The sequence below is a fragment of the Eimeria tenella genome, genomic scaffold (genome assembly GCF_000499545.2).
Source record: "Eimeria tenella Houghton genomic scaffold, Eth_scaff9, whole genome shotgun sequence".
NCBI classification, from domain to species: domain Eukaryota; phylum Apicomplexa; class Conoidasida; order Eucoccidiorida; family Eimeriidae; genus Eimeria; species Eimeria tenella.
In genome coordinates, this window is record NW_013543465.1 from 75,688 (window position 1) to 102,911 (window position 27,224).

At 50.8% G+C, this 27,224-nt stretch overlaps 4 protein-coding genes across 4 annotated transcripts; 3 read left to right on the plus strand and 1 right to left on the minus strand.

The window, feature by feature from the left end:
• Positions 1 to 957: 957 nt before the first annotated feature.
• ETH_00008490 (uncharacterized protein) lies at positions 958 to 2,360 on the plus strand (the record flags this gene model as incomplete). Its single annotated transcript, XM_013378511.1, has 4 exons — positions 958 to 1,047; positions 1,479 to 1,554; positions 1,674 to 1,885; positions 2,064 to 2,360. The coding sequence occupies 4 exons, from the start codon at positions 958 to 960 to the stop codon at positions 2,358 to 2,360; spliced, it is 675 nt and encodes a 224-aa protein (XP_013233965.1).
• A 1,108-nt stretch (positions 2,361 to 3,468) lies between these two features.
• Positions 3,469 to 8,938, minus strand: ETH_00008495 (guanylate binding protein, putative; the record flags this gene model as incomplete). Its single annotated transcript, XM_013378512.1, has 15 exons — positions 3,469 to 3,658; positions 3,779 to 3,853; positions 3,963 to 4,057; positions 4,223 to 4,352; positions 4,446 to 4,579; positions 4,838 to 4,923; positions 5,076 to 5,765; positions 6,048 to 6,201; positions 6,349 to 6,472; positions 6,596 to 7,040; positions 7,184 to 7,244; positions 7,348 to 7,676; positions 7,875 to 7,946; positions 8,081 to 8,194; positions 8,311 to 8,938. The coding sequence occupies 15 exons, from the start codon at positions 8,936 to 8,938 to the stop codon at positions 3,469 to 3,471; spliced, it is 3,327 nt and encodes a 1,108-aa protein (XP_013233966.1).
• A 2,921-nt stretch (positions 8,939 to 11,859) lies between these two features.
• Positions 11,860 to 13,407, plus strand: ETH_00008500 (uncharacterized protein; the record flags this gene model as incomplete). The annotated part of the gene is made up of 1 exon (XM_013378513.1): positions 11,860 to 13,407. One exon carries the CDS (start codon positions 11,860 to 11,862, stop codon positions 13,405 to 13,407), a length of 1,548 nt encoding a protein of 515 aa, XP_013233967.1.
• Positions 13,408 to 15,848: 2,441 nt separating this feature from the next.
• Positions 15,849 to 26,739, plus strand: ETH_00008505 (uncharacterized protein; the record flags this gene model as incomplete). The annotated part of the gene is made up of 17 exons (XM_013378514.1): positions 15,849 to 17,021; positions 17,170 to 17,947; positions 18,183 to 18,307; positions 18,587 to 18,719; positions 18,923 to 19,023; positions 19,208 to 19,739; positions 20,037 to 20,252; positions 20,433 to 20,691; positions 20,877 to 21,183; positions 21,428 to 21,755; positions 21,935 to 22,257; positions 22,443 to 22,726; positions 22,897 to 23,620; positions 23,866 to 24,248; positions 24,560 to 24,701; positions 25,387 to 26,436; positions 26,647 to 26,739. The coding sequence occupies 17 exons, from the start codon at positions 15,849 to 15,851 to the stop codon at positions 26,737 to 26,739; spliced, it is 6,951 nt and encodes a 2,316-aa protein (XP_013233968.1).
• Positions 26,740 to 27,224: the final 485 nt, after the last annotated feature.

Genomic DNA, 27,224 nt, shown 5'->3' on the forward strand with positions numbered 1-27,224 from the left:
AACTCCTTTGGATGTTCCTGCAAATCAGACAAAAGACCTTGTTAGTTCGTGGCTAGCAGGAGAATCCGTTTAGGCGCGGTCTTGGTTAGAACACGATGCATATTACCCAAACATGGCGGGAGCATTGTGAAGATTTCAACTGGGCTAGTCCCCTCCCAAAACCCCTCTTCTCACTCCTCAGCAGTAGCATTTTCTTTTCTTCTGCCATTTGGCTTTGCAGTGCAGTCCTGTGTGTAAATATTTTGCTGAAGCTGAGGTTACTTTAGCAGCTCGAGCCCACGCCTTGTGCCAGCCGCTGATCATGATGGAGGCAGACACCGGTTTCAAAGAGAAAGCGGCGAGTATTCGGCATTCAAAAACATGAAGGTACATTTTTCTGGATAGAGTACTTTCTCCTACTATGAGAATGAGTGAAGAGGGCTCGCATGCCCAATGATTAAGGTGGACCGACAAACTGCCCATCATATGGCTTCGGAGAATTAAGCTAAATTTCAAGAATCTTTTCATCTAATCCTTCTACTCCAACTACCAGTTGTTTTCTGTGAGCCTATTGGTGAAGTTTTGAGCCACTGGATGGAGCGCTTGCGGTCCTTGCCGTCAATGCATCAAACGAGCGTCTCGTGCCCGGCCAGCCGACTTCGTTCCGGTGCCGCCCGCATGTTGCTCTTGCTGCTCGTAGGAAACATTTGTTCCCATTTGAGCCGTCCGAAAGGTCTTCTTCTCTTGAATTCTTCTTTTTTTCAACTGAAAGCGATTTTGTCCATGTGTGGAGGGGGCCATCTCTTTGAACCAGCAGTGGTGTTGACGTCGTTGTCCATGTCGATTTGAGCTCGCTGCCTCGGGCACCCAACCAGGCAATCATTGGGACCCATAGACTATCTACCACATAATCTGTTACTTCAATTTGGTCATTTTTTAGCAAATCATTATCCAACAGCGGCGCAGACAGCTGCTACGATGGGAAACAGTGCGAGCGCCGACGACAAACCTAAGCGTGTCGCTACCAAGGACCTGCGTTGCCATACATACGTCAGGACCTACAGAGAGGTAAATAAATCTTTACATAGTATCTGAGAGACTCTAATGAGAAAGAGTATCAGCCTGTGTACCCAGATTTTGCTACTGGTATCCTTTCATGTGGACCTAAGAATAGGAATTCTTAGGTTCACTTGAAGGGATGCCATTCGTAGGGAGTGATGTGCACAAACCCAGATGGGCGTTAACTCACGTCGTGACAAGTTACTCTTAAAATTTTCAAAGCTTTCGGAACCAGCAATTAGAGCTTTACAACATTTCCCCCGTAGCATGCGCTAGTGGGTGCGCCAGTGCGCCAAGGACCGACATGAACATTTGGGCTTCCCCTGAATCTTTCACTGAAGGCTTATGAAATCGTAGTAGTTTTGGCACAGAGCGTAACCACTTTTGTATCTGACTCATCCGTTCACCATTGAAGCTGTCCGCCAAATGTTGCTTCTTAGGGCGATGCAGAGCTTCCTGAGGATCCCGACTTCCCCAAACGCTTACTAGACCAAACGAGATCTTTCGATTTCTCCAGTGAGACTCAGGGAAACCTGAAATAGTCTAATAAGGCTCATTGCAGGAAGCTGTACTCCGAGAACTTGGTGGCAGTGTACGCGAGCAACTCGTTCCTTTCATTCTTTTTGTTTATGCAGAACAAGTTGGAAACGGAAATGGAACTTACATATTTTACCCAAACAAAGATAAGCCCAAGATGTGGGTGGGGCAGTACAAGTGTCTGAACCCTGGAGACCTTCTGTGCAACCAAGCCTGCCCTCTAGATGCATCCACCGCTACTCACTGCAACGCAGCAACTGCAGACTGCATAGACCCCGCGGGTTGCGGTCTCATGCAATACTGCATGCCGGTACGCTCTTTAATTCCTTAGATATGAATATCCCTAGTTTCATAAAAGTCATGCCTTCCTTGCTGCTGACCACTGCCCGCAGCTAGTGCCGTGGAAGTTACTAAACCCTGCCGTGAAAGTTATTACACCTGTCTTCTCCCTAATGGCTGTTAGTGAGCTTCCTTTTTGCTGTCTACAGGGACCGCAGTTCTACACGAAAAATAATGGAATAACTGAGTTGCCAGGCGGCACTGCGTATGCCACAGCTTCATCAACGAACGAAGATCAAATGCGCATCGAGCAAGAGCAAGTCAACAGCATGGCGCAACAGACGTACGCAATAGCGACAGGCAACATGTACGCTCACGAAAATTTTGAGCAGCGTCTTGCATTCAGCCAGAGTCTACACCGCAGTAATTTGCCGTGCACGCCTGTCATGACGAGGACGTATCAAGGAACCGTCTGTCCCCCCAACGCTCCTTACCAACTTCAGTGAGACACTTTGAAGGGATGGTCTTCACTCACAAGTCAAACGGCACGTGCGAGGCCACAGATGCTGTATAGCTTCTTGCTAAAGTAGCCCACGTGTTGCGGGCGATGGGCCCGATTCCCGCGTGCAGTGCTGACTAGGGGCTGTGCTGTTTGACTCCTCCGTATGACGATGGAGTCGATACTGACTTGCCATCTTTTCAGTGGATATTTCCTCTACAGCGGTTTTGAGGCATTTCTAGGTAGGAAGCGCCCCGCGACCGACGATGCAGCACATACGAGGAGCTTAATGGTTTATGCCTGGCTGACACTGCGTGGGATTAAGCACTAACGAACTACGCATTAAGGCAACCATGAGCAGTCCACTTAAGCAAGTAAACGAGTGCGCAGTGAAGCGATCCGTGCTTGTATTTAGCCGTTAATCCCAACCCAAGCAAACCCTTATTTTAAAGTCCATGTCGTCCCGTAAGTGTGACCCAGGAATGTGGGAAAACTGCACTCAGCTTAACTATCGCAAAGCAGCTAGTTGTGTTATACTCCGAAGTGCGTTGCACGGTGGCCCTTCACGCAAAGCTCACTGAACTATACAATGACTTGCAAAAATGTGCAATCATACATACTTAGCGAACCTCTCTACAATAAACTCGAAGTCAGCGCACTGCGGGTAATGTAAACGCTTGTCTTACGCTAGTAAACTTATCGATTTGCAGAAATGCGTAATCATAAACAGTCAGTAAACCTATCTGCAATAAACTCGAAGTCAGCGCACTACATGTAGTGTGACTCTTTTCTTACGGCCCCGCTATGCTTCTACTGATTCAAATAGTAATCAAAAACAAAGGGGAGAAACAGTCAAGCCTCAATCCACTCTTCAACGCACACAGGGGCTGGCTCTGCACCGGCATAAGGACTGGAATGCACTGTCCACCACAGCAGTGAACAGAACCAATTCAAGTGCGAGAAAGCCACAGACAATGCGTTACTTCAATGAGTCAAACAGGTAAACTCGTGTCACCAAGTTGTGCTCTTGCCCATGATTTCACTTAAACAGCGTTGGAGTAACCTATGCTCCACTGAAAAACGACAGTTGCAGACAGGATTGCACAGCGCTTCATTCACATGATTGTGCACTTGTTCCCAAAACAACGTGGCTGGTCGTTCAAGCCCACGGCACTATGCTTGCTACGGCGCACACCGTAGCGGTATCCATCGTCTTCATCCATTACCCGTGAGTGGTAGAGGGCACTCAGCCGCTGGTTGGTTTCTCTCTGCTCCGCTAGTTCTCGGCGTAGCTCCTTGGTCTCCCTAGAAATGCACGTAACAAAACGAACGCTTCAGGCTTCCTTAATATCTGGAGAGTGGAACCGCAACTGCAAGCGTGAGGTATATCCCAGAGGGCTTCAGCCTTGTGGTGCAGAAACTCACTGTTTGTGCCGTTCCTCCTGCAAAGTCTGCTGTTCACGTTCATCCTCAAGCTCACGCCGGAGCTGTTCAGCTTCGCTGAAGTAACAAAACAAGCAACCCACCTCCTTGTTAGTCCTTTACCTCAAGCATCAATGTTCCAAGCTACACCTATTCAAAACTAAAGCAAACCCGTCAACATTTTTACTTGTCCTTGTTCTGAAGTTCTTGCTCGAGCTTTGTTGCCTTGTCGCCTTTCCTTTCGGCATCCATCGTTTTTTGATGAAGCAACGCAGCCGTCCGCTGATTCAAAAACAATGATTCAGCAAAAAAAAGTCCCCGTCGTGCGATGCTGAAAGCGACGGTCGAGACAGCTCGTTGAAAGAGCTAGGGACACATAACTTGTGGTGACACTCAAGAACAATAATTCGCCAAATTGAAAATTTGAATGCAGAGTGCTTCGTATACCTCTGAGTCACGCGCGAGATCCTTCAATGCGTCAGCAACGGCTTTTGCACCTTTGGATAGCAGCTGGTCAATGTAGTCGTTTAGAACTCGCTGGTGCACATGCTGAGGGCCCCGTATCTCGGCGTTGTACCTGCATCAAGTGAAAACTAGGCAAAAAAAACTAACCGCTTATGCTAGGTATGTGAGACCAAAATTTTCTCTCATCGTCGTACTGGGGACTTACTCTTGGCGTAGCAAATTAAGGTCGTCGCTAAGTGCCTGGAGATCCATGTACAGCTTCCCGCTAATCTTCTGGTCAATGCCAAGCTTGTCACTGAGTAGCTTTGCCTTCTGCCGGCATTTCCACTCAGCGTGTCTCTGAAAAAGTCAGCTGATCAGAGACGTAAATAAATGACTGTACTGGCACCAGTTAATTCGGAAGCATACCGCGCTACTCAAAAGCCGCCAGCCATGTGCCAAGGAAAGCCTCTGTGAGTCTTCTCCAATCACTAGGAATAATGAATCGCACAAAGGGGAAGCGATCAATAGGCAAGGTCGGGGAACTAAAAGGGAGCTCTACGAGGGTGCAAAAATGAAGCTAAAGGCTCATCATTGGTTCCAATTGGCTTCTCTTACATCGTTCTCCTCCACCGCTCGCTCAGTGATGCGCCGAAGCTTCTCCTTGAGCTGTGTCTTGTAGTGACGAAGAACCTCTTCGTCGCCTGAATCCCAAAAAATCAGAGGGCTAGAAAGCCACAGCTGCAGCTCCGTATTTTGTGCTTCAACGGTTACGGACAAGCCACGTTGAGAAAGTCTAGGTGCACTACAGCTTTGCCTGGGTTTGGTAGCTATGAGGGCAAACTGCCTAGCTGACCGATCGCGTGGATCTTGAAATGCTGTAAATATTTCCGTTGCAACTGTTCCGCTCCCTCCTGTAGCTCCTTTGTGGTAACAGGTAACTTCGCTTGAAAGGCGTCTCTGAGATCCTTCGTAAATGCTTCTTCGCACACTTGCTTCCAGCGCCGGCATTCATCATGCTGAATGGAGCCGAGCAACCGGACACTCTCCGGAACTTCTCCCTCATTGATGCCTTCGACAAGCTTTTCCAAGATCCTTGTGAGAGCGATGCCTGTCAATGCGGTCCCATCGAGAGCCCTCCCTTTGCAATCCCGGAAAACGCGGCAACGCAGCTGCGCAAGCCGTCGCTGATAAAGGGGAACAAACTCCGAGACGCTGACGGACTCCAGAGCCCGTGTCTGAGCTTGACCTGATGGTGGCTGCTGCGAATACGCTGTATACTGTCCAAGCGGAGAGGGGAGAGCGACACAGTCACGATCTTCGAATAGCTCGGATACCTCCTGGCGAGCCATGCGAATCTGAGGGTTCTCCAAGCCTAAGGCCAACTTGCTGAGGTGTTTTGTCTCTCTAGATACACTCAGACTAAGGAGGGCTTCGAGGTAGTCGCCAGCTGTAAGAGGGTTTTGCTGCTCGTCGACCATGGACATATTGAAATCTTGAAGAACCCACAGAAGAGCAGGAGCCCTCCAACTGCTCGACGAAGAAGCTGCGGCACGTTCAGAAGAATACCATCACAATCAGATAATGGAATTGACAATACTCCGCACAAAACCGGTGGTATATACTGTGACAGCAGGTTTCGACTCCATAGTTCGACGTGTTACAAATATACTGTTTTTTTGCAGGCTTTGCGAGGGCTAGAACCTGCTGTACAGTGAGCCCATGAATGAGCTCTACAGCCGGGCGACAGCTGCCCTAATTACGTGCTTAAGCTTAGTCAAGGGAACTCTAAAGAAACGGAATCTAGACAATTTGAGCTAAGACGAACCAATTCCCGGCTTTGGTGGCAGCGATGTCATGTCTGCCTTGCCTTTTGCGCCAGGGGATAGAGGTGGACCCCCATGGCTTGGCGTTGGCGGCTTCTGGTTCGGACGGTCTACGCCTCCATGGGTAATTCGTAAACGTTGAGTCCATGCCGATGCCTAAAACAGACAGATGAGCGTGCAGGCTAGCAAGCTAAGGATTCAGGCGAAATTCTAGTTCGCGAGTAAGTATGCCACATTAATACGCACATAACAGTAAGCTTAAATAAGCTTAAAGTCGTTGTGTCCACCTGTCATTCAACTCACAGATGCCAAGCTGAAAAGAGTGTCACTGTCGACAGCTCCTCTCGTTACGAACACCAGAAAGTGGGAAACGAGTAGAGCAAGAGTAAATAGGCGTTGATCGTGCTCTACAGTTTTTCTCCTGCTTCTGGAGCAAAAACGGGCAGACATCACGGGGGCAAGGGACTCTGTCAGCTCTCATTTCCAAGCTTGCTACACCCGAACACTCAACTGTAACTCTAAATGCCGAGAGCTGGAGAAGCTCACTGACCCGATTCCTTCGAAATCAAGGACAAGGTACACCAAATTGTCTTTGTCGCCTTCCGATTCCACAGCTGACACCCAAACCCCCTCTGTTTTGCCCTCGGACTCGGCTCGCTGCACAAACCGTGAGCCTTTGTGCACGACCGGAGCTGCAGTAGATGACCCAACAGCGAACCCCACGGTGCTGGACATAATGTTGCTGCACGATTCGAAAAAAGCCACATGAATGCATCTTTCACTCTTTGTAACTTCGGCTTGAGAAGAATAGCGAGTGCGTGTGCCTTGCCGAAGTCTAGATATGCCGTCATAAACTGCAGTGGAATAAGCAAAAACCCACTCGTCAAGGAGAAGATTTGCTAGCCCTGACTTGCCAGTCTGAAGCTCTCCACAAATTGAAATAACGGCGACGTATCGAGTTGACAGCTCTGCTAGCCACCGGCGAGCGCCTTCATCTGAAGCATAATCGAAGGCAAAAATCAGCTTCCGAATGTGCTGCAGAGCTCATCCAGAAAATCTAGCGCTGGACGCAAACCATGCAACAGAGCCCTCGACTGCTGCAAACGGAACGACCTGATTAGGGAAAAAGTAATCTTACCAACAGTGAGGACTTCTTTGCCGTCCCAGCGATTCACGTGAATTAGTTGCATGGGCCGAGGCTGAGCAGAGCAGAATAAACAAAACATCAGTCGTCATTTGCGACTGACGACTGGAATGACGGGAACTATGAGAATATTATTCTAAGGTTTCCTTCTGCCCTACCAGTAGTTTCTTTTTTGTAGTTATTAGCCTGCCGTCTCTACTGTGGGCTAGTGGATTGCTTAGAAGAGCTGTTCCGCGATCTGAAGGAGCCTGTCCTCTGAGTGGAAGACCCATTATTCCATCGACCAACAGCATTGGCTCGGTCAAACTGGTAATGGTAGGCCTATCAGCAGCCTCAGCATTCTGTGCCTTTTGTTGATCCGAAACTGCGTGGCTTTTACGCCCTGCAAAATCCTTCTCGTGAGGCAGCGAGACAGCAGGGACTCCATCATCGTCTACCGCCGCAGAGTCGGCCACGATCGGCGAGGCTGGGAATTGTCGGCGGTAACCTGAACCCAAGATAATTGAGCAACAGACTTGCAAAACAAGGTCAATAACATGTTATTCAAGTGCAAACGCAGAAACTGAACTTTTCGGATGGGAACACAACCTTGGGACTGATACCTACGTTCAACTCATTTCACCTCAAAAGGCTTCTTCGAACAAAAGATGTGTGTCAGCTACAGCTGTCTGGCACTCAACCTTACATGAAGTGTAGTAATTAGTTGTCCCACCAGTTACCGGGGACACAGTAGTTGCCGGCTCCGCGTAGTGGATTGCTGAGAGGAAAAAAACCGCATTCTGCACGGGCAGGTGAAAAACGTGCAAAGGCACTGGCAGGTAGCGGGAACAAGGGCTTCCTGTTGCCATCGCTGCAGTGCACTGTGCAAGCCAGCACTGTGTGAATTTGTACTTTCCGTATACGGATAAGATGGAATCTCCTGAGCAACGTTTGCAGGGGAGAAATAGCTATGAGGCGCAGCAGGGTGCGGAAGTTGACTCCTCGTAACGGATTCCCGACCGCTGACTGAAGATAGCACAGGACCAGCACAGTGGCTTCCCCACTTTGAAGCGAAAGCATAATTAGCACACGCCACCAAGCTGTGAAACACAGCAGGTGTACATAGGGATGAGCTTGCTCACCTCCAGGAAAGACTGCCGATGGGTAGGACGTCCCATCCGAAAGGACCACCTGGTACGAGCTGGTAGTTGGCAATGAAGCCGCTTCACCTTCTCTCGGCACCACGTAGCTATTTGCATACGCTTCAGGGAATACAGAGCCAAGTGCTGACTGCATGTACGATGAGCGACCGTAGCCTTCCATGGTGCCGCCCCTGCGTAGTTCACGAGTTACCCCAGGTATTCCTTCTCCTGGGTTCCTGGCACTACCCGTGTGGATGGCACCAGCTTCGTCTTTGCTTTCAGGTTGGGGACTGTGGGGTGTCACAGTAGTTTGATAGTTCTGTGTGCGCTGTCCCTGGACGCCAGCAATGAAAGTGTCTAGACTGGCAGTCAAGTTTACATCACTGCCTTCAACATCAACAGATGTTAGGCGCTTGACGGGGCAAGCGTTGGTTCCTGTGAGCTTTGTCCCCTCTGTATATGCACCTGTGAGTTTTCCGTCGGGATTGTCCTCAGGGTAGTTCTTGAGTCCCTGACGCTGTTCAGCGCCGCGTCGCAGTGACTCCGTTCCACTGGTCACAAAGCCAGCGGCACCGGCGGAAGTAACAGATGGCAGATCCGGTCCAGGTGGCAATGGAGATGCAAACATCTTTCAGCAGGCCGCTAAGTGCTTGCGGTGCTCTCTGATATACGCACCCCGCGGGGGATTGCAAGACAGCGAGCACACTACGCGGTTCCTCAGCAGGGAAGGAAGCAAAGCCATGCGGAGGAGTCTTCGTTTAGTGTCATGTGAGAAAAGCTAATATCTTTAAAACTTCTAGTGAGAGGCGACGGCTAGGAAGCCAGCAGCAACGGCCTTTTTGTCGATCACGGCTCGTGGGTGACCACGACTCCTGTGACCCCTGGCTGCGCGCGGTTTCTGTTCGGCGAAACAAAGGAAATGCTTCGGCCTAAAAGCCGCTAAAGCAGAAAAAAATATTCAGCCTCCTTGCTTGTAGAAGGTTGTTTGAGCCAAATGAAACACTCAATCAGTCCGCCGCTGAAAAACCCGCCTGCGGTCCATGATATCCCAGTGAACACGTTGCCACTGAGACGAAGCCAAAAAAGGGATTCTCTACTCACTCTCGCCCATATTAATACGAAAAGGTGACATTGCCAATGGGTTAACGATTGTCGATCGCACAGAAATCAAATGTGCGGATTTGGTCCACTCCAGCCCCAACCTGAACGGGCCTCAAAGGCGCGGGAAAACAGACTGAAGAGCTGACGAAGACCTCAAAACATTTACAACAAGGTATATTATCTAGGAGATGAGCATGATTTAGGCAAATGAAATCGATCCAAAATGTGAGACTCCACGAAGCCTGTTTACCAACAGGACTGACATCTGTTCACAGCATGCTGACCCTCGTAGTCATCGGTCCTATCTTTTCCTTTTAACGTGCTACCCTACGAGTATGATGCCTTTCAGCAAACGGAGAATCATTTGGCATTAGCATATCAGTTGCTGGTTCGGTGGCTGACCATCACCGAGCTTGCCTGGGGGAACAGCAGTTCCAGTCGACGCCTGCACTCTGAAAAGCAAATAAATACGTTGATTCTTCTTGTGAGGATCATTCACTACTTCTCTTTATGCACTATTCTCTCTCTTTGACCCACCATTGCTGAGGCCCCATCTTCTCAGCTCCCAAGCTCAACCGTCAAATGCGCTCCTTTCATCTCCAGTGGCCTTGCTTTAGCCGGCTAAAGTTGAATTCCATTGACGAGGTTTCCACTAGCACGGTGCGAAGCATAGCACTGCTAATACAATGTAGTGGGAGGGCACCACTGGTGTTTCCACGCACTATCAGAAGCACTTTTGGAAAGGTAAAGTGAAGAAGCAAACAACGTAATACTAGCAGATTTGAGCTCGTCGCAAGCGGAAAAATCGAGTTGAAGATTACAAGACATTGACAGATATAAAATAATCCACGCGAACAAATCTTTGAATATAGAGGATGGCCGTTGCTTCGGCTACAAAGTAAAGACTTTGGACACTCTTTGACAATGAAATATACAGCTGACAGGCGATCCAATGAAAAAACTGTTTGGTTTCTCATTCGAATGAAAGTTTTCGGATCACAAGTGGAGCAAGTATCCTAAAACGTGGCCTTGCGCAACTCTCCAAGGTGAGACTGAATGTCACACATGCCCATGAAAGGATTTTTCCGACCTGAGTGATTAAACTTTTTGGTTTTTCTCCCAAGTAGCAGACAGTAATGATAGAAGGTGCTTGTCTGCCTAAATACCTTTTTCAGGTCCGATAAAGGGCCATAAAAGTCCTGTGGAGTCTGTTAGCACAGAGCGGACCATTTCCTCTCCCCCCACGTTTTCTATGAAACATGTGAAGCTGGGACAGTTGCAAGCAAACAAACAGGCAATTCTAAGTTGCAGGCACGTATTGGTGCTTTTGAATAGTGTCACGCGCGACCCTTCAGCTGGCATCCATTTTGACACACAGCTGGAGTGAAACTGTCCATATGTTGCAAGTGTTGCTAAAACTAAACTACCGCATGTTGTGTCCCTCTCAGTGGCTTACGTGACCTACTTGAAAGTGCCACGCTTAATTGCCCCATTTAGCAGCTAAGCTCATTTGGGAAACTGACTACCTGTGAGACAACCAGAAGGTCGATGCCGTCTCCTGATACAACTTCCCACTCAAGATTTGCTCCACCCCTTTTGGACGAAACCTAGTGCCAGTACGAAAACAATTTGAGCAGTCTAATTTATATGAAATACTGAGGACAAAAGTTGGCATTAACAACCTCCAGTAGTCAACACACCGCCCCTCACCGTAGCAAAGCAGTGCAGCATGAACCCAGCAGCTAGACTGTTCTGAAATTCAATCCTTTTACCGTTTTGGTCTTTTCCCCAAAGGCGGGCACGCGTATTAGTGCTCATAGGCGTAGCTGGCCGCGCGCTGGTGAGTAATAGCGATCGTAACCGGCAGATGATCTACATAAAAATGCATCGCGACTTTTCCCTTTATGATTGACAAGATGTCACAAAACGTCTACGGTTATTCTCACTGCGTAGTCTTTCAGAATGATGCATGCAGATAAGCATCCTGAAGCAACCCATGCAAGGAGCGTCAATGCCGGGGAATTGTTGCATTGGGCACCTCGACTTAGATTTCGTCAAAGCTCCCCACATGAAACTCTTCTTTCATGAAGAGTGATAAAATATTTACTTGGCGAGAGAAATTTTGTTCCCTTTTTACCACACTTCCCGTGGCTCGTTTGAGCATGACCGAGACGACGCTAGGCGCATGCTGGACCAGCCTGGTGCCCAATGTATACGCGAACTTAACAACGTGGCTACGTGCTAAGAGCAATCATGGGAATCATTTCATATGTCAATTGAGTCCCACTCTGGTTGCTGCTTCATGTTCTACTCTTCAAGGGTGCGGCAGTTAACATCGAACGAGGGCCCCCCTGAGCAGTGACCACTGGTACGCCTCGCGAAGTCTCTTGTCTCGCCCACGGCGGTGACGTTTGACGGCTTCTTCCCTTTCTTCTTTTATGCCAGAACATGACGGAGCAAAAAGATTCTGGAGGCTGGTGGGCCTTGAAAGCCCTGCAGGTGGTGCGCCGCGCGCTGCCGCGGGCAGACTTGCCAGGCGCCAAACAAGCTACGCCCCTCAACTTGAACCGTTACGTTTTGCTTTTACTCTACATCCTCCAGACGTTTATGACAGGGTGCGTTTACTTTGGCTGGGCGCCGCTTTCAGCAGTGCTCCTCAAGGCCGGAGTATTCAGTTTCAAGTGCACTCCTGACGGTAAGGGAGGTTTTGTAAACGACCAGCGTCAACAAGGCAACAACTACATATGTGATCAACAGGATGCTTCAGTACAGAGCTTGTTCGTCATCACGTTGGCCACCCACTGCACGATGAGTGCTGTTGCTGGCGCAATGATGGACACGTTGGGCCCAAAGATCACCTCGATGATTGGACAATGCTTTAACATCACAGCATGGTGTCTCATCTCCACGCTCAATGCAGATTCCCGCGTGCGTGCTTACATGGGCTTTATCTGCATGGGCCTCGGCGCAGACACAGCTTTTCTTCCCACTCTGCTCATCACGCGCCTGTTTCCCGGGTCTGCTGCCACGATCATCACGTTGATGGGCTCCGCATCTTCTGCCTCCTTCGCTATTCCGCTTATTTTAAACACGTACCTAACAGATGGTGGCATTTCGGGCTGCTGGTGGTACGTTGGATTTGGCCCTTGCCTTTTCCTTGCAGTTGACGCACTGGTGATGCCACTGAAGCCATTCATTGCGTTCGACGATGGCCTTGGAGAGGGCCAGATTTTGGAAATGAGCGAGCACTCTGTAGCAGAAAAGTTTCCACCGCTTTCAGAGCAGGAAACTGGAGACTCAGACGCAGAGTCACTGGCCCCAATCGAAACAAAGGGCCAGCAGGAGCCTGACGAACCTCATGAGGCACAACCGAATCACCCCTTCTTGAAGACCATGTTTTCAGAAAAATATATACTCATTGTTGTCTACTTCGTTGCAGTAGGATGCATTACGGCTTTCTATCAGGAAGCCCATGACCGAATTCTCGTCCCGGCTGCAGAGGACTTCTTAGGTAGTGCGCTGCCCTTCTCGTTCATCCCATGCATAATTTTGGGGAAACTGTCGGAGACTATTGGCATTCTGGCAGTAATGGGGGTCGTGAATACGGCAGGCGTCCTGGCGTACGTTTTCAGCTTGAAGCAAACGCTCGCTATGGGCATCTTTTCCGTTCTGTGCTTTACGGTCTACATGGCACTGTTCGTTTCCCAAGTATTCGTGTACATCGAGGAGAATTTTCCTGCGAAGTTCTTTGGCCGACTTATCGGTATTGTTCAGATGGTTGGAGGGTTACTGTCTCTGTTATGTAGTCCATTATTTCACCTTACGGTGGGTTTAGAGGAAAGAGAGTTATATATTGTGCAGCTCCCGATAATTGGCCTGCTGCTTTCAATGTATGCTGTGTTGATTCGCATGTTTTTTATCCGAACAAGGCCCCTGTTTCGGACCGCTATTGATCAGAATGGGGGCAGTTCTGATTCTGCAGTGCAGGACCCTTGAGTAAACTAAATATTCAAACTGGGCTTTGCACAACAGCCATGGACAGCTCTGCAATGTTATTTTCGTTTATTTGGCATGTAGTGGCACATTCTTCCAGCGTGAAACGAGTTGTGTCGTGATCCCGCATGCCACTGCGGCTCCTTGTGCATGCCAAACCAGAGCCGCATGCACAGAATATGGCTTGCTTCTAACTGAGTTTCTGTGGTTTATTCCATGCTGGTGCGACGCTGCGTAAGCGTATACGCGGCACTGCACTAGTTTTTCTTTTCAATCAATTGGATGTCAGTCAATTTCTTATTTTGCAGTGCAGCTACGTGGCCTGACCTTGCCAACGGCGTTTTAAGCTCTCAGAGGACTCCAACAGCGTCCGTTTTAGCATCGGCGGGCAGTTGAATACAGAATTATTCTCTAGCAAGAATAGCTACTGAAATGGCTCCCTGTATCAGGCAAACGGAGCACCTGGGACAATATATAGCAGCCCGTCTAGAACGCTCGTTGTAATCTGCTGCACCGTGTAGCTGAGATATACGCAGCAGAGAATACGAAACTGCTGGGAAGGGGCTACTTGGTCCTCGTACTGGGCGCCTGCAGTCCCTGCAACCCAACGGACAGTGTTCACGTACACAGCTTACCTGGTGTACTACTCTTAAGTACCCAAAAAGCGTCTATCCTATCTGAGGAGGCTGACACGAGAGCATTGCAGACAGATAGCTCGAGCCAGCTAGCTGAGGAGAATCTGTGGAGCATGAAGCTGCGAGTAGCCTTGAGTCTAGATATTCAGCCCATCACTGGTTCAAGTTAAGCTGTGAATTGGAGGCAGAGCCAGTCTTTCTGCAACAATACTTCCCTTAAGCCAGACAACAGCCAATTGTGGGGTCCTAATACGCGTGGGTATTGTACTTTCCCTATTTTCCTGTGGAAGCAACGCCGCATCTCATGACAGCAGGTAGATATTGTGAGAGTTGGTCTAGGGCACACCTACATTTCTTATCTCACTGAATGACGGTGATGGAATCATTTGTATGCCTGAAAGAGTCTGACCCGCGGCACAACCTGCAGTTCAGAGCACGACCATTGCATCGTTTCAGCTGATTGCACATCGGTGTGGATATCTTCAAATAATTAATGAGCTCTGCAAGTGCCTTTGGTTAGAATTCAGGTATTCACATAGACTCAAACAACAGCCAAACAATCCCTGCCCTACACATGAGCATGTCTTCGACCTTTGCCCAGAACTAGTGTTAGGGGATTTGGCGGTACTGCGCACCAGCGTTCTTAGGGCCCTCAGACTCTACTAAGCGTATTTCTAAATCTTTGAAGAACGAGAGTGCAGGAATCTAAAGGCTCAAGTTCTTTACATTGAAACACAAGGCCTTTCCTCCCTAGATCACCAACTAACCGCCACACAACAAGCATGCAGCTCGAGGTTTTACAACACCTTCTTGCCCGTTGCTACATTCCCATGCACGATTTCTATGCTGCTAGTTGTTTCTTTCCATTGGGCAAATTGGACGGTTCCATCGACTCCAATATGTGACACATCTTTGCTCTGTCGAACGAACAATTCCTAGTGCCTCCTGTTTGCTGTTTTGGCGTTCAACCCTTAAAATACTACGACGGTTCTTCAGTGTTACGATTCGAGAAACCGCAGTGTCACCGCAGAACAGCAACTAACAGAACCCATCAGCTCACAAATGATTGGCGCCTAACTCGGCAGCTGGCGAGCCCTCTGTTGCAGATCACTTTCAGTTTTTCTACTAGCCTACGTATGTAACAAACAAAAATGTTACGGTATATCGTCAGACATAGGGGAATGCAGGGCTCAGTGTAGTCTAGCTTACATTTGTGGGAACACCGTTTGCGAAAGCGCAGCTGACGGCGGCAGCGGCTCTGAAACGATATTTGTGGGAATCTTAAAGCTGAAAACTCAATGAATACAACGCATGACCGATGTAAAATGTAAAATCTGCGGAAAAACTGTATCCGGGGGGCCCCTAGGTGCTCGCAGTGGCAGCATGCGGCGTCGGCTGCAGGCCCCTCCAGTGCCGGCAAAGAATTGTCCACAGGAGAAAACTCGTACTACTGCATTTTCTGTTTGAATCCAGGTAACGTTTCTGCATCGGTCGCTGTGCATATCTAGGCGATCGCCCTATGGTTACCTGCCAACCCTTAAGTGTGCTGGAGCGGACTTGCACAGGGAGTGAGCAAGAGCTGCCTATATATACTAGCTCATTGGACTCCACATACCTAACAAGGGCGACTCAGACTACAATCATACCATTTAACTTTCCATGGCCATGCCTCCTCCTCTACCCATGCTCGGGAGGACGGCCTAGCTTGTCTTGCTGCTTTTCGCTGCAGCTGATAGCAGTGTTTGGTGCTTCAGTGACTTCAGAGCCCCCAATGGAACCTCTCCGAGGCCCTTCTTAGGCCGCCTGAAGATGCAAGTCGACGGCGTGCACAAACGCCAATGGCTGGCGCGTGCCTTTGCGCCGTACATCCTTGTCGGGGGGTCTGAGACGGCCAAAAGGGAAGTTGCATTCCTAACTGGACTGTCCTTGGCGTGTCTGTTCCAGCCGTTTAATGGAGAGGTCGTGCACCGCGTCAATGATAGGCTCAGGAGTCATGGAGGTTCACCTGAACGCCACTCACCTGGGAGTGCAGCAGACTCCCCGGTTTCGGGCGCCGCATCTGATGAGGAAGATGAATTCTCCCCAGAACAGCTGAGCCAGCTGAGCGGCTGTCCGCACGTAGTGCCTAAGGTACCTCCGGTATCACTGCGTTTGTGCGTCGAGTATGCTACTGCTGCCGGCTCGGGCAGCAGCACCAAAGCCAGCAGCGCGAGCAGCGGTGGCAACCTGAGACGACTCTCACGTGCGTTCTGCGTTCGATTTCTTAATCTGGAGGAAGCAGAACCCATTCCCTGTTCAGATGTAGAATCTCTCGCTGCACGTTCCCTCTTGCTCGCGTCGCCAAGCGTCAGCGAACTGCGGGAGCAGATGCACTCGGGCTCCCTCGGCATAAACGGGGCCATTGGGAGCCCCTCAGCTGCCGCCGCAGGGGCGCCTAATGGAGCTGAGTTGCCTTGGTATGAAGAGTGGCGACGTGTGATTTTCGAGGGGTCCCGCTTCAGCCCACATGAAACTCTGTCGCAGCCTGTCGGACTCATCTTAGTCGTCAGCACCCGAGACGTGGATCCTGTCGCTGCGCTAGAGAGCCTGCTCCAGCCTTCTAACCTTCCACAAATGTGCAGGCAATACGTACTCGACCCGAACCCTGTTAGGGCCGTTATTCTTTTAGATGTGCACCCAGATGCTTACGACGCCAGGATGCAGAAACGGCATATAGGGTCTGTTGGGGTCCCACACTCGCAGGCTTCGTCTTTTGAACCTAGTTGCGGTGGGGTTTCGTCTGCAGAAGGACCAGTGACAGATCTGACTGGGCCAGTGAAGTCAGAGGACTCGCTGTTAGGGGCAGTAGGGGGGTCTCCGGGGCACCACCAGAACAATACGAGAACCACAGAAATAATGGAACGGCTGTGTGCCGTCTTTCCTCCAGCCAACTGCCACTTGCTTACGCTGGGCCGTGGGTGCGCTGACAAACGACAGCTACAGGTAACATTAGCACTAGCACCACGTGGCCGGCTGATGCGTAAATCCCAACAGAATCTTCCTACTGTCAGCAACTGAATCTTCCTACTATCAGCACGTGCATTAGTAGTGGTGTTGTGTTGGACGTGCGTTGCTTATTACTCTTCTGCAGCTGCTTCCGGCCATTCGGTTTCTCTATTCGCAGTCTTTGTCCTTTTGCTTTCACAAAGCCTTAAGCGCTAATCTCACACCAACTCTCCTGACGCATCCCTCTCCCCCTCACGCAAACTATTCGGCTGCTGTCACGCAAGAGGACCTTTCCGCGCCGCAATTCGGAAAGCAGCAGCGGGAACAGCAAAATCAAGTCCCGTTGAATCAGCTGGAGCAACAGCGTGCACGCTCCATAATTTGCTCAACAGAAAAAATTCCCGTAGCTGCGCGGTTGACGGCCACCACCACCACTTCGTTGTCACCAAATAAGCCTACACCTCCGCAGCAACAACAGCAGCACCAGCAACAGCGGCAACAGCAACAACATCAACAACAGCAGCAACAGCAGCCGCAGCAACAGCCGCAGCAGCAGCTCTTGACATATGATGACGGCAGCGGTGGCTGCTTTGCTGCTGCATGCCTGGGCTGCAGTTTTTGTGCTGGGCTAGGTTGGCAGGACTTGCAGTGGTTGGGTTCCTTTGTTCGCCATTTTGTGGCTTCTTGTGTTACCCCTTGGGCAGAGCAACGCATACGGCAGCTTGACTCGAGCATCAGCAGCAATAGACGAGGTTTTAGGAACCAGCTACGCTATTTGTGGAGGAAGCCAAAGGCAGCAGCAGCAGCTGCTGCAGCAACACCTAGTGCTGCAGCAGATGCTGTGGCTGGACTTGCTGCTGCAGCAGAAGAAGCGGGCGGAGCGGCGGAGGCTCTCCTGTCGGCCGTAGGAGGCGCTCTACTAGGTCGGTTTCAAGAATCGGGGCCTAGGGTCGAGGGTTCAGCCTCTGTGACTTTAAGCTTGCAGCACATCAAATTAACTTCCGTGAAGTTTTATTTTGAATGCCACTGCGCATGCTTGAGCTGCCCCTACACGTTGCCTACTTTGTTGTTTTCCCTTCTGCCGCTTCTCCTCGTGTTTACTCCTCCTGCTTGAGGGACTTGGAGCGGGGCTGTGAAAGTGTTGCTGCTGTGCTACAGGGGACTCGGGAAGTGCCAGCAACGACGGTGGCGCAGGTGGGTCCCCTACTGAAACAGGGGAGGGAAAGGCTTCAAGCGGGGGAGCCCCAGTTTCTCCAACTGCGTCTCAGTCCCCAGGCTACGTGGTAAGCTGAGGTTTTCACTCGCGTTGGTGCTGCTTGTAGTGTTGTGGCGCTGGTGGCTGTCTGATGGCTACCACTCTTTTTCGTCTGGAATCTGAGCCCTCGCATTATTCATTTAATACCTAGCATGCGTGAGGGTGGCTCTTTAAGCGGGTATTCTGCGTGAACTGCCTGCATGTGGCCTAGAAGCGGAGCGATTTGAGGCAATAAGGGAACTGGGCTCAGGCTGTAGATGGGCGAAGTGTTGAAGCTATAAACTTGACGGTTTGAGTTGGCGTTCAGCTGCACGCCATCGAATGGCAATACCGCCTACTAGGCGACTTAAGTCTGTTCTTTGGTCAACCAGAAGCGGCCTTACAGAGTTATAGGAGTTGTGCTGCTGACTTCAAGCAAGACAAACGCTGGGTACATCTCGGTAAGCCCACAGTCTCTACGTTTTAGGACAAAGAGATAACTATAATCTTTAGATCAGCACCGTACTCGGCGTCACACTAAGCAAAAGAAGCACAGTGCACCTTCCCTGTACAAGTCACAGGGCTTGAGGCGCATTATAGAAGTAGACATCAGTACTTTAGATGCTTGCAAAGAGCGAATTGTATAAGCTTCTTCTGTTTTCAGGCGGTGCCTACGAGATGTGTGGGGTGGCCCTGCATGCTACTGGCGGCCCTCGCCGGGAAGTCGAGTCTTACATCGACCAAGCGTACAATGCGTATGTGAAGGTGAGGAAGATCTTTGCTGTTTCGTATTATGGTGCCGCCTGTCGAGGTTTCTCAGCCACTGTGCCCAGCTAGCTTCCAGTGAAGCTTCGGAACACTAAGAATGTTCGTTGTTTGCGCTGATAACAACAGTGCGGGAGCTTTATTGTGGAGATATTTCTCCTTGTTCTTGTATGTACTTGTACAGGCGGCTATGGGGCGCCTGGCGCTCCGCTGCGTCTTGTTAGGGCATCGGCTGTTGATGGACAACGCCAATATGAGCAGCAGCAGCGCCAGTCTAAGCAGCAGCACCCCCAGCTTCTTGCAGCTGCCGCATGTCCTGCACCTACCACTTATTATTGGGGTAGGTAGCCGCTCGTCAGATGCCTCAGCTGAAGTGGCCCGCCGCCTCATTGCTGCCAACGCGGAGCTGCCTTCTCTTGATGCCGCAGTGTGGCAGCAGCAGAGGCAACAGCAGCAGCAACAGCTGCAGCAGCAACAACTGCAGCAGCAACAGCTCCAGCAGCAACAGCCGCAGCTGCAGCAGGTGCAGCAGCAACAGCCGCAGCAACAGCAGCTGCCGCAGCAAGGTTTTTCAGCTATCCAAGCACAGAGCCAGGCCATCCGCAGCGCCATGTTACTAGAGCAAGCTGCGGTCTGTCTTGAACAAGCAGGGCCGTCGTACTGGAGGAAGAGAAATTTCCAGCTAGTCATGGCGGGCCACACATACTACAAGGCGGGTGAGAGGCCACGGCTGCTGCTACTATTAGTGCTGTTGGTGCCGTTTCGTGTTTCATTTTTAAAACGGGGAATATTCCCCTTCCAACATTGCCGTGACGTGCTCATTTACAGCTTCCCCGCTGATATGAGGCACGCTCCCAATCTCACCTGCAACGATAAGCATGCGGCACAGTTTTCTCGGCAGGACAGCCTTAGCGTGGTTGAAGCCACATTCGGCCGAGAAGGGCTGCTGAATAACTGACCGGCCGACCGACTGGCGGTTCTGTCAAATTAGAGTTTGTTGTCCTGTGTTTCAGGATACAAGCGGTTCGCGCTGCGCTGCTACTTGCACGTGTTCGAGGGGTACGAGGCAGGGGGCTGGCACCACGTGGCTCAACACCTGCGGTTTATAATGGCGCGGCAGACCTTCAGTCTGCATCTACTGGAGGAATCTATTCTGCACTTTCTGGGACTCCTGAACGGCATCGCTACCCTGCACGAATGCCGTATCCTTTCGGGAAATGGAGGAGCAGGTAGGCTCTCTTTGTGCCTGCTGGTGTCCGCTCTGCGGCTGATATTGTTATCGTTATTATTGCCGTTGTTGTTCTTACATCTGATGTTCGCATGACAGCCTGCCACCGTTGCTTGCTGTTTTTCGCGTTCACTTTCCGCTTACCCCAGCCCTGTACTTGTGACCCCTGCATCCTTTGCAGGCCTTCCGTTGATCCCTCCAGAGCGGCAGTCACATTACATCAGGGAGTTTCTGTTCGTTTGTCGAGTTCTGCTCGAGAGACAACGGCTGGCGGCACAAGAAAAGGCTACCAAATCTCCAAGCCTCATAGCGGAATCTACGGGGCCCTCAGAGGTGTTTTCGGATGGTTCAGGTAGCTCTCTACATTGCGTTGCTCTAGAACAGGAACTGCGTGTTCCCATTTTGCAGCTTCGGGATCCACTTGGGCTTCTTCGTGACAGGTGAGAAACGCGTGAGTCGGGGTAGCAGTTGGGGCCTCTATGCCCTCTTCGTTGCGTCTCCGTATACGTCCTTGCTTTTGATTCGCTTCTAGCGCGCAGGTGCCGCGTCTTATTGGTGTAATATTTTGCAGTTGCGAGGTCAAAAGAATCTACATAAGCGTTGTGCGGCTGCGTTTTTTCTGCAGCATTGGGGTGTACCTCCTTGGTGATGCGTTGCTGCCGGATAGAGATGAAGTCCACCTACCGTCAGTGCCTGTCGCTGACTTGGAGAGAGATGCGCATTGTCCGTTACTTGATTCGACATCACTCAGAGACAACGCTGGAACACCCTCATGCGAAGCGTTAGCCAAGCTCATTGCTCCTGGGGTGTCGGCACAGGCCGTGCAGGAACTTAAGGTGCAAGAGCAGTTTTGGGACTGCGTCTTCTCGCACCATCTTTGCCAACTAGGGGCTGTATCCGGCGCTGAGGCCAAGAGAGAAGCAGGCTTCGATGTACGTACATTTGTGCATCTCACCCACTAGTCAGTTGCCGCTGCAACTTCAAGACATCCGTCAGACTAGCAAACTCAAATTACAGCAAGTGACGGGCGGCACTTCCTGAGAGGCGCGTGTAGACATGTGGTTGCGTACCTCTTAATATTACTTGAAGTGTTCAATATACAGCTTATGATTGTTTGCCGGCTGTCGAGAATCACCAAGTAGGCACGTTAGGCGCCCTTGGCTCGTTTGCATGCAGAGGTTGGGGTTCTCGTCTTACCCAGTAGTTGAGTCTCTCCGCCGCCGGACTGCGGTGGGCCTTCCGGTTACAGTTGAACTACGAGTGGTGAATCCTCTAGGTCTTCGCATAGAATTGACAAGCCTTCGTCTTTTTGGTACCCTTATTCCCGCATCAGTTTCACCTGACACGGCTGCAACAGTTCCAGGGGCTTTCAAGGGTCCTCCTTGCTCGGACCACTCAGAGGCTATTGCCTTTTCCTCTACTACCATAGAGCTTGAGCCCACCCAGTCTGCTATTGTAAGATTGATGGCAACCCCCTTGAAGCCAGGCCGGCTGTGCCTTCAGGGTAAGTTGATGGCCAATGTTCAAAATATGCAGCTCCTGGATAGCGGCAGTGGCCTTCTATGGTTGCTTCAGTGTTCATAGTTGCAGCAGATTACGCACGCAGTGAATGCTGCATGTGCTTCCGGCTTTTTTTGCAAATCTGCGGATCGTTTCGACCCGCTTTTTGTTTCGATCGCTCAGGCGTCGTCGGTGTGCTCTTTCGTCTAGTGCGAGTCTGCCAATACTTTTTCCAGCACGGAACACATCGGCCAGAGCGCCGGTTCAATTTGAGATATTCTCATTTTGATGTAGAAGTGGACGATGGGGGCTCTGCTGACACGGCAGAGCCGGAGGGAGGCCCCTACAGGCTACAGCAGCGCCTCAATCTGATCCGTCAGGCTCTCATGAGCCCTCAAACTCCTGCAGCAAAAGCTCAGCTGGCGCGACTTCTCAGAGGCCTCCCTCTCTTTTATGCTTTGGACCTAGAGGGATTCAGGCTACTGCACACAGGCACCCCAGTAGAGGTACTTTTTTACAGACTGCTGTGCCGCAATAGAGGTTTTTTCATGGAAACATATCCATTTCACTACCAACACCTTAAGGAAAGAAGCGTTCGGCATGTTTTGTTGGCTCCTGGTGCTATCGCTGCTAGAGTTCCTACCGGTCGATTCCTCATTTTCTGTGCTGCTTCACCATTGCGTCTCCGCAGGTCTACCGTTGGGATTGCCGCAAGCGGGCGGAGCAGACGCATAAGCCAGACCTACGCCTAGAGCTCGAGGTTGCTGCGGACGCTGTTTTTCTCGATTGCAGCTTTTTGGCCTGGCCTGGGCCCCCGTCTCGGCTTCTTGCGCAGCCTAGCCCAAAGGACGGGATGCCCGACGAAGACAAAACTGAGGCATCCGCGGAAGAGAAGTCCCTGGCCTTAGAGCAACAACCGCAGCAGCAACAGGGGGAGGTTCCCGTGGCAGCTGGGGCTCTGAACAAGTCAATGCAGTGAGCTGGAGCTGACGTTCATTAGATCAAATTCATTACATGTGGAGCGAGCGTCGGTTTCTAGTGCTTCTGTAAATGATCGTGACTGGCGGGTAGGAGTGGACTGAGTTGCTGTAGATGTGGTTGAGTTGCTGTAGATGTGGTTGCGGTTGAAATTGCACCTGCTTTAGGCCTGCTGTCCCGGATTGCTCGCCAGAGGCAGGAGTGGCAGCGGCAGTTTGCCCGAAGGGAGGTGCTGAAGAGGTTCCCGCTTCGTGGATGCTTGCAGGGGAGCAACGGGAGTGCTTCCTCTTTGTGAGAAATGCAGCATCAAGTCTTTCACTGGCCGAGCTGACTGTCGCCATATTTCCTAACGAGCTTGTCTCTATCATTTCGGCCTCTCTTCTTACGGAAAATGAGGCAGCCAAATTACAGAGCTCCCTGCAGCAAAAGCAAAGCCAACAGTATGCTGAAGGTACAGATAGGGTCTGTGAGGTGGGAGGCGTTCCGCTGCACGTCATTTCACTGGATTCAAGCAACCGAACCACCAGAAGCAGCAACAGCCGAAATATTGCAATCGGGAATTCTGATGGCTTGGAAGCAGTACAGCTTTTCAGTCTGGTATCAAAGACCGCTGCTGCTGCTGGGACGAGAGAGGATGAAGCGAGCAACAGCTCACTCCCTTGCTGCAACGAGCCTTGCAGGGTCCTGCCCTCCAGAATGGTGGCTTGTTTGCGGCTGTATGTGCGAGCGGCATATCCCGGTCTGCATCGTGTCCGCTTCTGCATAAGGGGCCAACTGCTGCGGCAGCAGCAAGAGCAGCAGAAGACTGGTATGAGCCCTGATCATTCCGTCTGGCGAGTCGTGGAGGCGCTTCTTGCAGTTGCTCCATCTCTTGAGCTGCATGTACAGCCGGTGAGTGGCAAGCTGCACTGCCAGCCTGGTGTTTCGGCTAGTTTTTCAATGCTTTGCCCCTTCTTCCGTAACTTCGTAGTGCAGGTGCTACAACACGTGCAGTTCCGAAACTATAGCTGCTGCCATGTGAGCTTGGGGGGCTTTCCATGCTAATCGGATCCTGCTTTATCAATTTTGTGCACAATCGCTATTTGGGACGGCACTTTGACTTGCTTTCACTTTCGTCTTTTCGTATGGCTGTGCAGCGGCTGTCTTGGCGAGACCCCAAGAACTTTCTCTTCTTGTGTCGCGTACGGAATGTCTCTTCCCGCTGCCTGCAAGTGTGTGGCTTGGGCGCCCTTTGGCTCTCCTGTACGCAGAGAGGGAGGGAAGGTAAGCAAGAGCTTGGAGATGGAGAGTTGGATCCCCCACTCATTCAGGTAACTTGTGACGCTTTGCGTGGTGGTCGAGGAGAGGCGTCGTCCCCTACGATTCTCCCACTAGTACCATACAGAGAGCTTGCCGCAAAGGCTAACTGCGCAGACACTCCAAGCGCAACTCCAAATGTTTTGGATCCAAATGATGAGCTCTTGCTTGTGTTTTCCGCTCAAGAACCAGACAAGCTAAAGCGCGTCGTGGAAGCTGGAGGGTATGCACAGCTAGTGCTTCTGCATGGCTCTCACCCATGAATAGGAGCTCGAGCTGCAGTGTCTAGATGCGTAGTGTTCGAGCATTACTAATAGATGTTTTTGATTAGTGACCTTTGCACATGCTGCTCTCTTTGTATTTGCTTGCGCTTTTGCCACTCTGCTGTATAAAACGGTGTGAGATTTTGTGTGGACTTGAAATGCTGGTCTTTCAAGAGCTTTTTTCGTTGCCGAAAAAACTGTTAAACATGTGCATACACAAAAGACACGGGGCGTATAAGCTTCGATGGAACCCGTTTGTGTTTTTTTGCAGGAGTCGCATTCGAGTGGCTTTGCGTTGGGCAGTGTCAGGCAGCGAAGCCGAACACCCCGTCGATAGTTCCCCTTCTTTGTTTTTCGGTAAAGACATGGAGGGAAAAATGAGGCGAGAGGGGACGATTCTAGCCGCTAATCCAGTAAGCTTTCTTGCATTCATGGAACCAAGGAACATGAGGAGTCCGTGTTATCGGCCAGCAGAAAATACAATTTTCGCCTACTCCTTGTCGACGTCTGCGCCTTCTACTTTGCGTGTATATATATTTGTATATATGTACGTGCGTGTATGTGCATGTGTGTTCCTGTGTCCTTGCCTGTGTTCGTGCTTGCGTGTGCCGGTGTGTGTTTGTGTGTGCGCGTCTGTGTAAGCATAGGAATGTGCGCAGATGCGTACATTGCTTCTTAATGCTTCCCTGTGTCTATAAACACATGTGAATGTATGACTAATTTAAACAGTACTCTTGGTTTGAAGTGAGTACATGCAAGCAGTCTGCAGAAGAAGCATTTTGTTGTCTGCCTTGATTTGGGGTTAAGTTCTAGGTTGCGTTTTCCGCCTGAACCACGTAGTATGATGGATTGGGGAACGCACTGCGTCGTATTTCCTTCATGCAGACACATATACGTAGTAGAGCAAAAAGAACCATTGTGTTATAAGCGAAAACCCAAATGCCTACGTTCACTCGCAGGCCTGTAGTTGGATCGTTTTAATTATAGTGTCATTTCTTATGGACTCAAAACAGTTTCCTGCTGTAGCTGGCTTCCCCATGATTCTTGATTTATAAGCTGCTTTTTCGGGGTTTTTGTTTGTGTCATTTATTTGTGCAGATCTCGCTCTCTATGGGACCGCAAGATATTCCCATTGAATTAAGTGTCGCTCCGTCCCTGTCGTCATCTAGGCAGTTTCTGCAGTGGAAGATGCACGAACCATGCATTTGTACAATGTCGTTTAACGTTCGAAACACTTCGAACTCCTTGTACCTGAGGTTGCGGCTTTTCGCGGACTCCCGCCCGGGGCCGCTGACGTCAAAGCAACAGACGACGCAAAGGTCACAAGCAGCGGCAGATGCGCTTAAACTGTGCTCCAGCCTTACTGAAGTTGGAGAAGTAACACACGCAGACCGATGGGGGCCAGCAGAGTCCAACGAAGGCCCATATCCTATGACTTTGCCTCTTACTTACCTCCGGCCTCTGTGCAGTCCACGGGCAGTGGTGCAAGATGATAGGGAGGAGATCACGCTGCCACAGGAAGTGTTGCTCTCGGACTTGAGCTACAACGACGGTGTGGCGACGCGTCTTGAGGAGCACATAGTCGAATATAATCACCACGGAAATTCAATAGAACTGAAGTCTGCAGTTTCCAACGGTGGTGTGGACGCCACCCCTATCGACATGCAGCCCCTAGCGGGCTCTTGCGGTACAGGAAGGCCAGAGCAGCTAGCACAAGGGTCAGGTGAACCAGCTTCTGAGCCTGAAGGAACAGGTGCGTGTGCTGCTACAGACTCGCAGAAGAGACAGGAATACACGGACGCCATTCCCCGTGAACACTCGCAGCAGTCAGCAGTACCCCCCTTCGCATCTCACGCATTTCCCTTTCACAAGCCGAAGCAACCGACCTCACCTGATGCGGTAAGCTCGGCTTCTGCAAATGCAAGTGGAGTTTCGCCAATCGCTACGCCAGACGGGTGCTGCATTTGGCTGGGGAAGGTAACGCAAGACCTAGGACTTCTGCCACCTGGGGAAAGCGCCCGTGCAGAGTTTACAGCCCTGTTTCCGTGTCCTGGAATTTATAACATGAACACAGTGAAGGCTCAAGTCCAGCTTGTGCCAGATGAGGCAGCAAGAGGGACCAGTGAGAACAACAGGCGGCTCGGCCAAGTCAGTAGGCGCAGCAGCACACAACGACGTTTCAGGGGAACAGGGAGCGCTGGAGCAGCACTGCTACCTAATTCAGGATGGCCTGCAAGCGGCCATCGGACGGTTGTCACTTTCCCATTCGATTTTCTGGTTCACGTCATGCCCAGCAACCAGAGCTAAGTGACAAGTGCTGCGCCGTGGAGTTAGGGAGCGGTTTCGCTGTTTGCTCAGGCGCAGATAGGCGAGGTGCAGGAGTTAGGCGACAGCGCACTGAAGGAGGAGCCCGTCCCTATTTTGAAAGCTGGTCAGAACCTCTGCGCTTGACACACTTCAAGTGCAGTTCAAGTGCAGCAGGACGAGTAGTAGTGTGCCGCTAGTGGTGGGCAATTACAAACTGTCCTGAGATGGTGTGGCTTCCTCCTTCGAGCCGCAGGTATTTAAAACTTAAGTGATGCAAAACTGGAGCGCGTACGGAAACTACACAAATATCCATGAGCGTTGAGCCACTGCAGGGCTTCAGTACTGCGATGAAGAGAAAAATTAGTCTTTGAGCTTGTACATTTATTCCCCCGCACATGCAGATCTGCAGAGCATGCCTATCTACGAGAAAACGTATTAACTAGCTCCTGGGCATCACAGGAGGCAAAAAGTTGAAAAAAATGACATGGCAACTTCCAGGTTGGCGCCGAAGGCACGTTGCCTGAAAGAGGAAGGCCCGGGAACGGCTGTAGTGTTGCACCGCAGTCACATCGCGGCTTCAAAGAACCGAAACCAACAATTGCGTCCTTCATATACGTGGAATGGTGCTG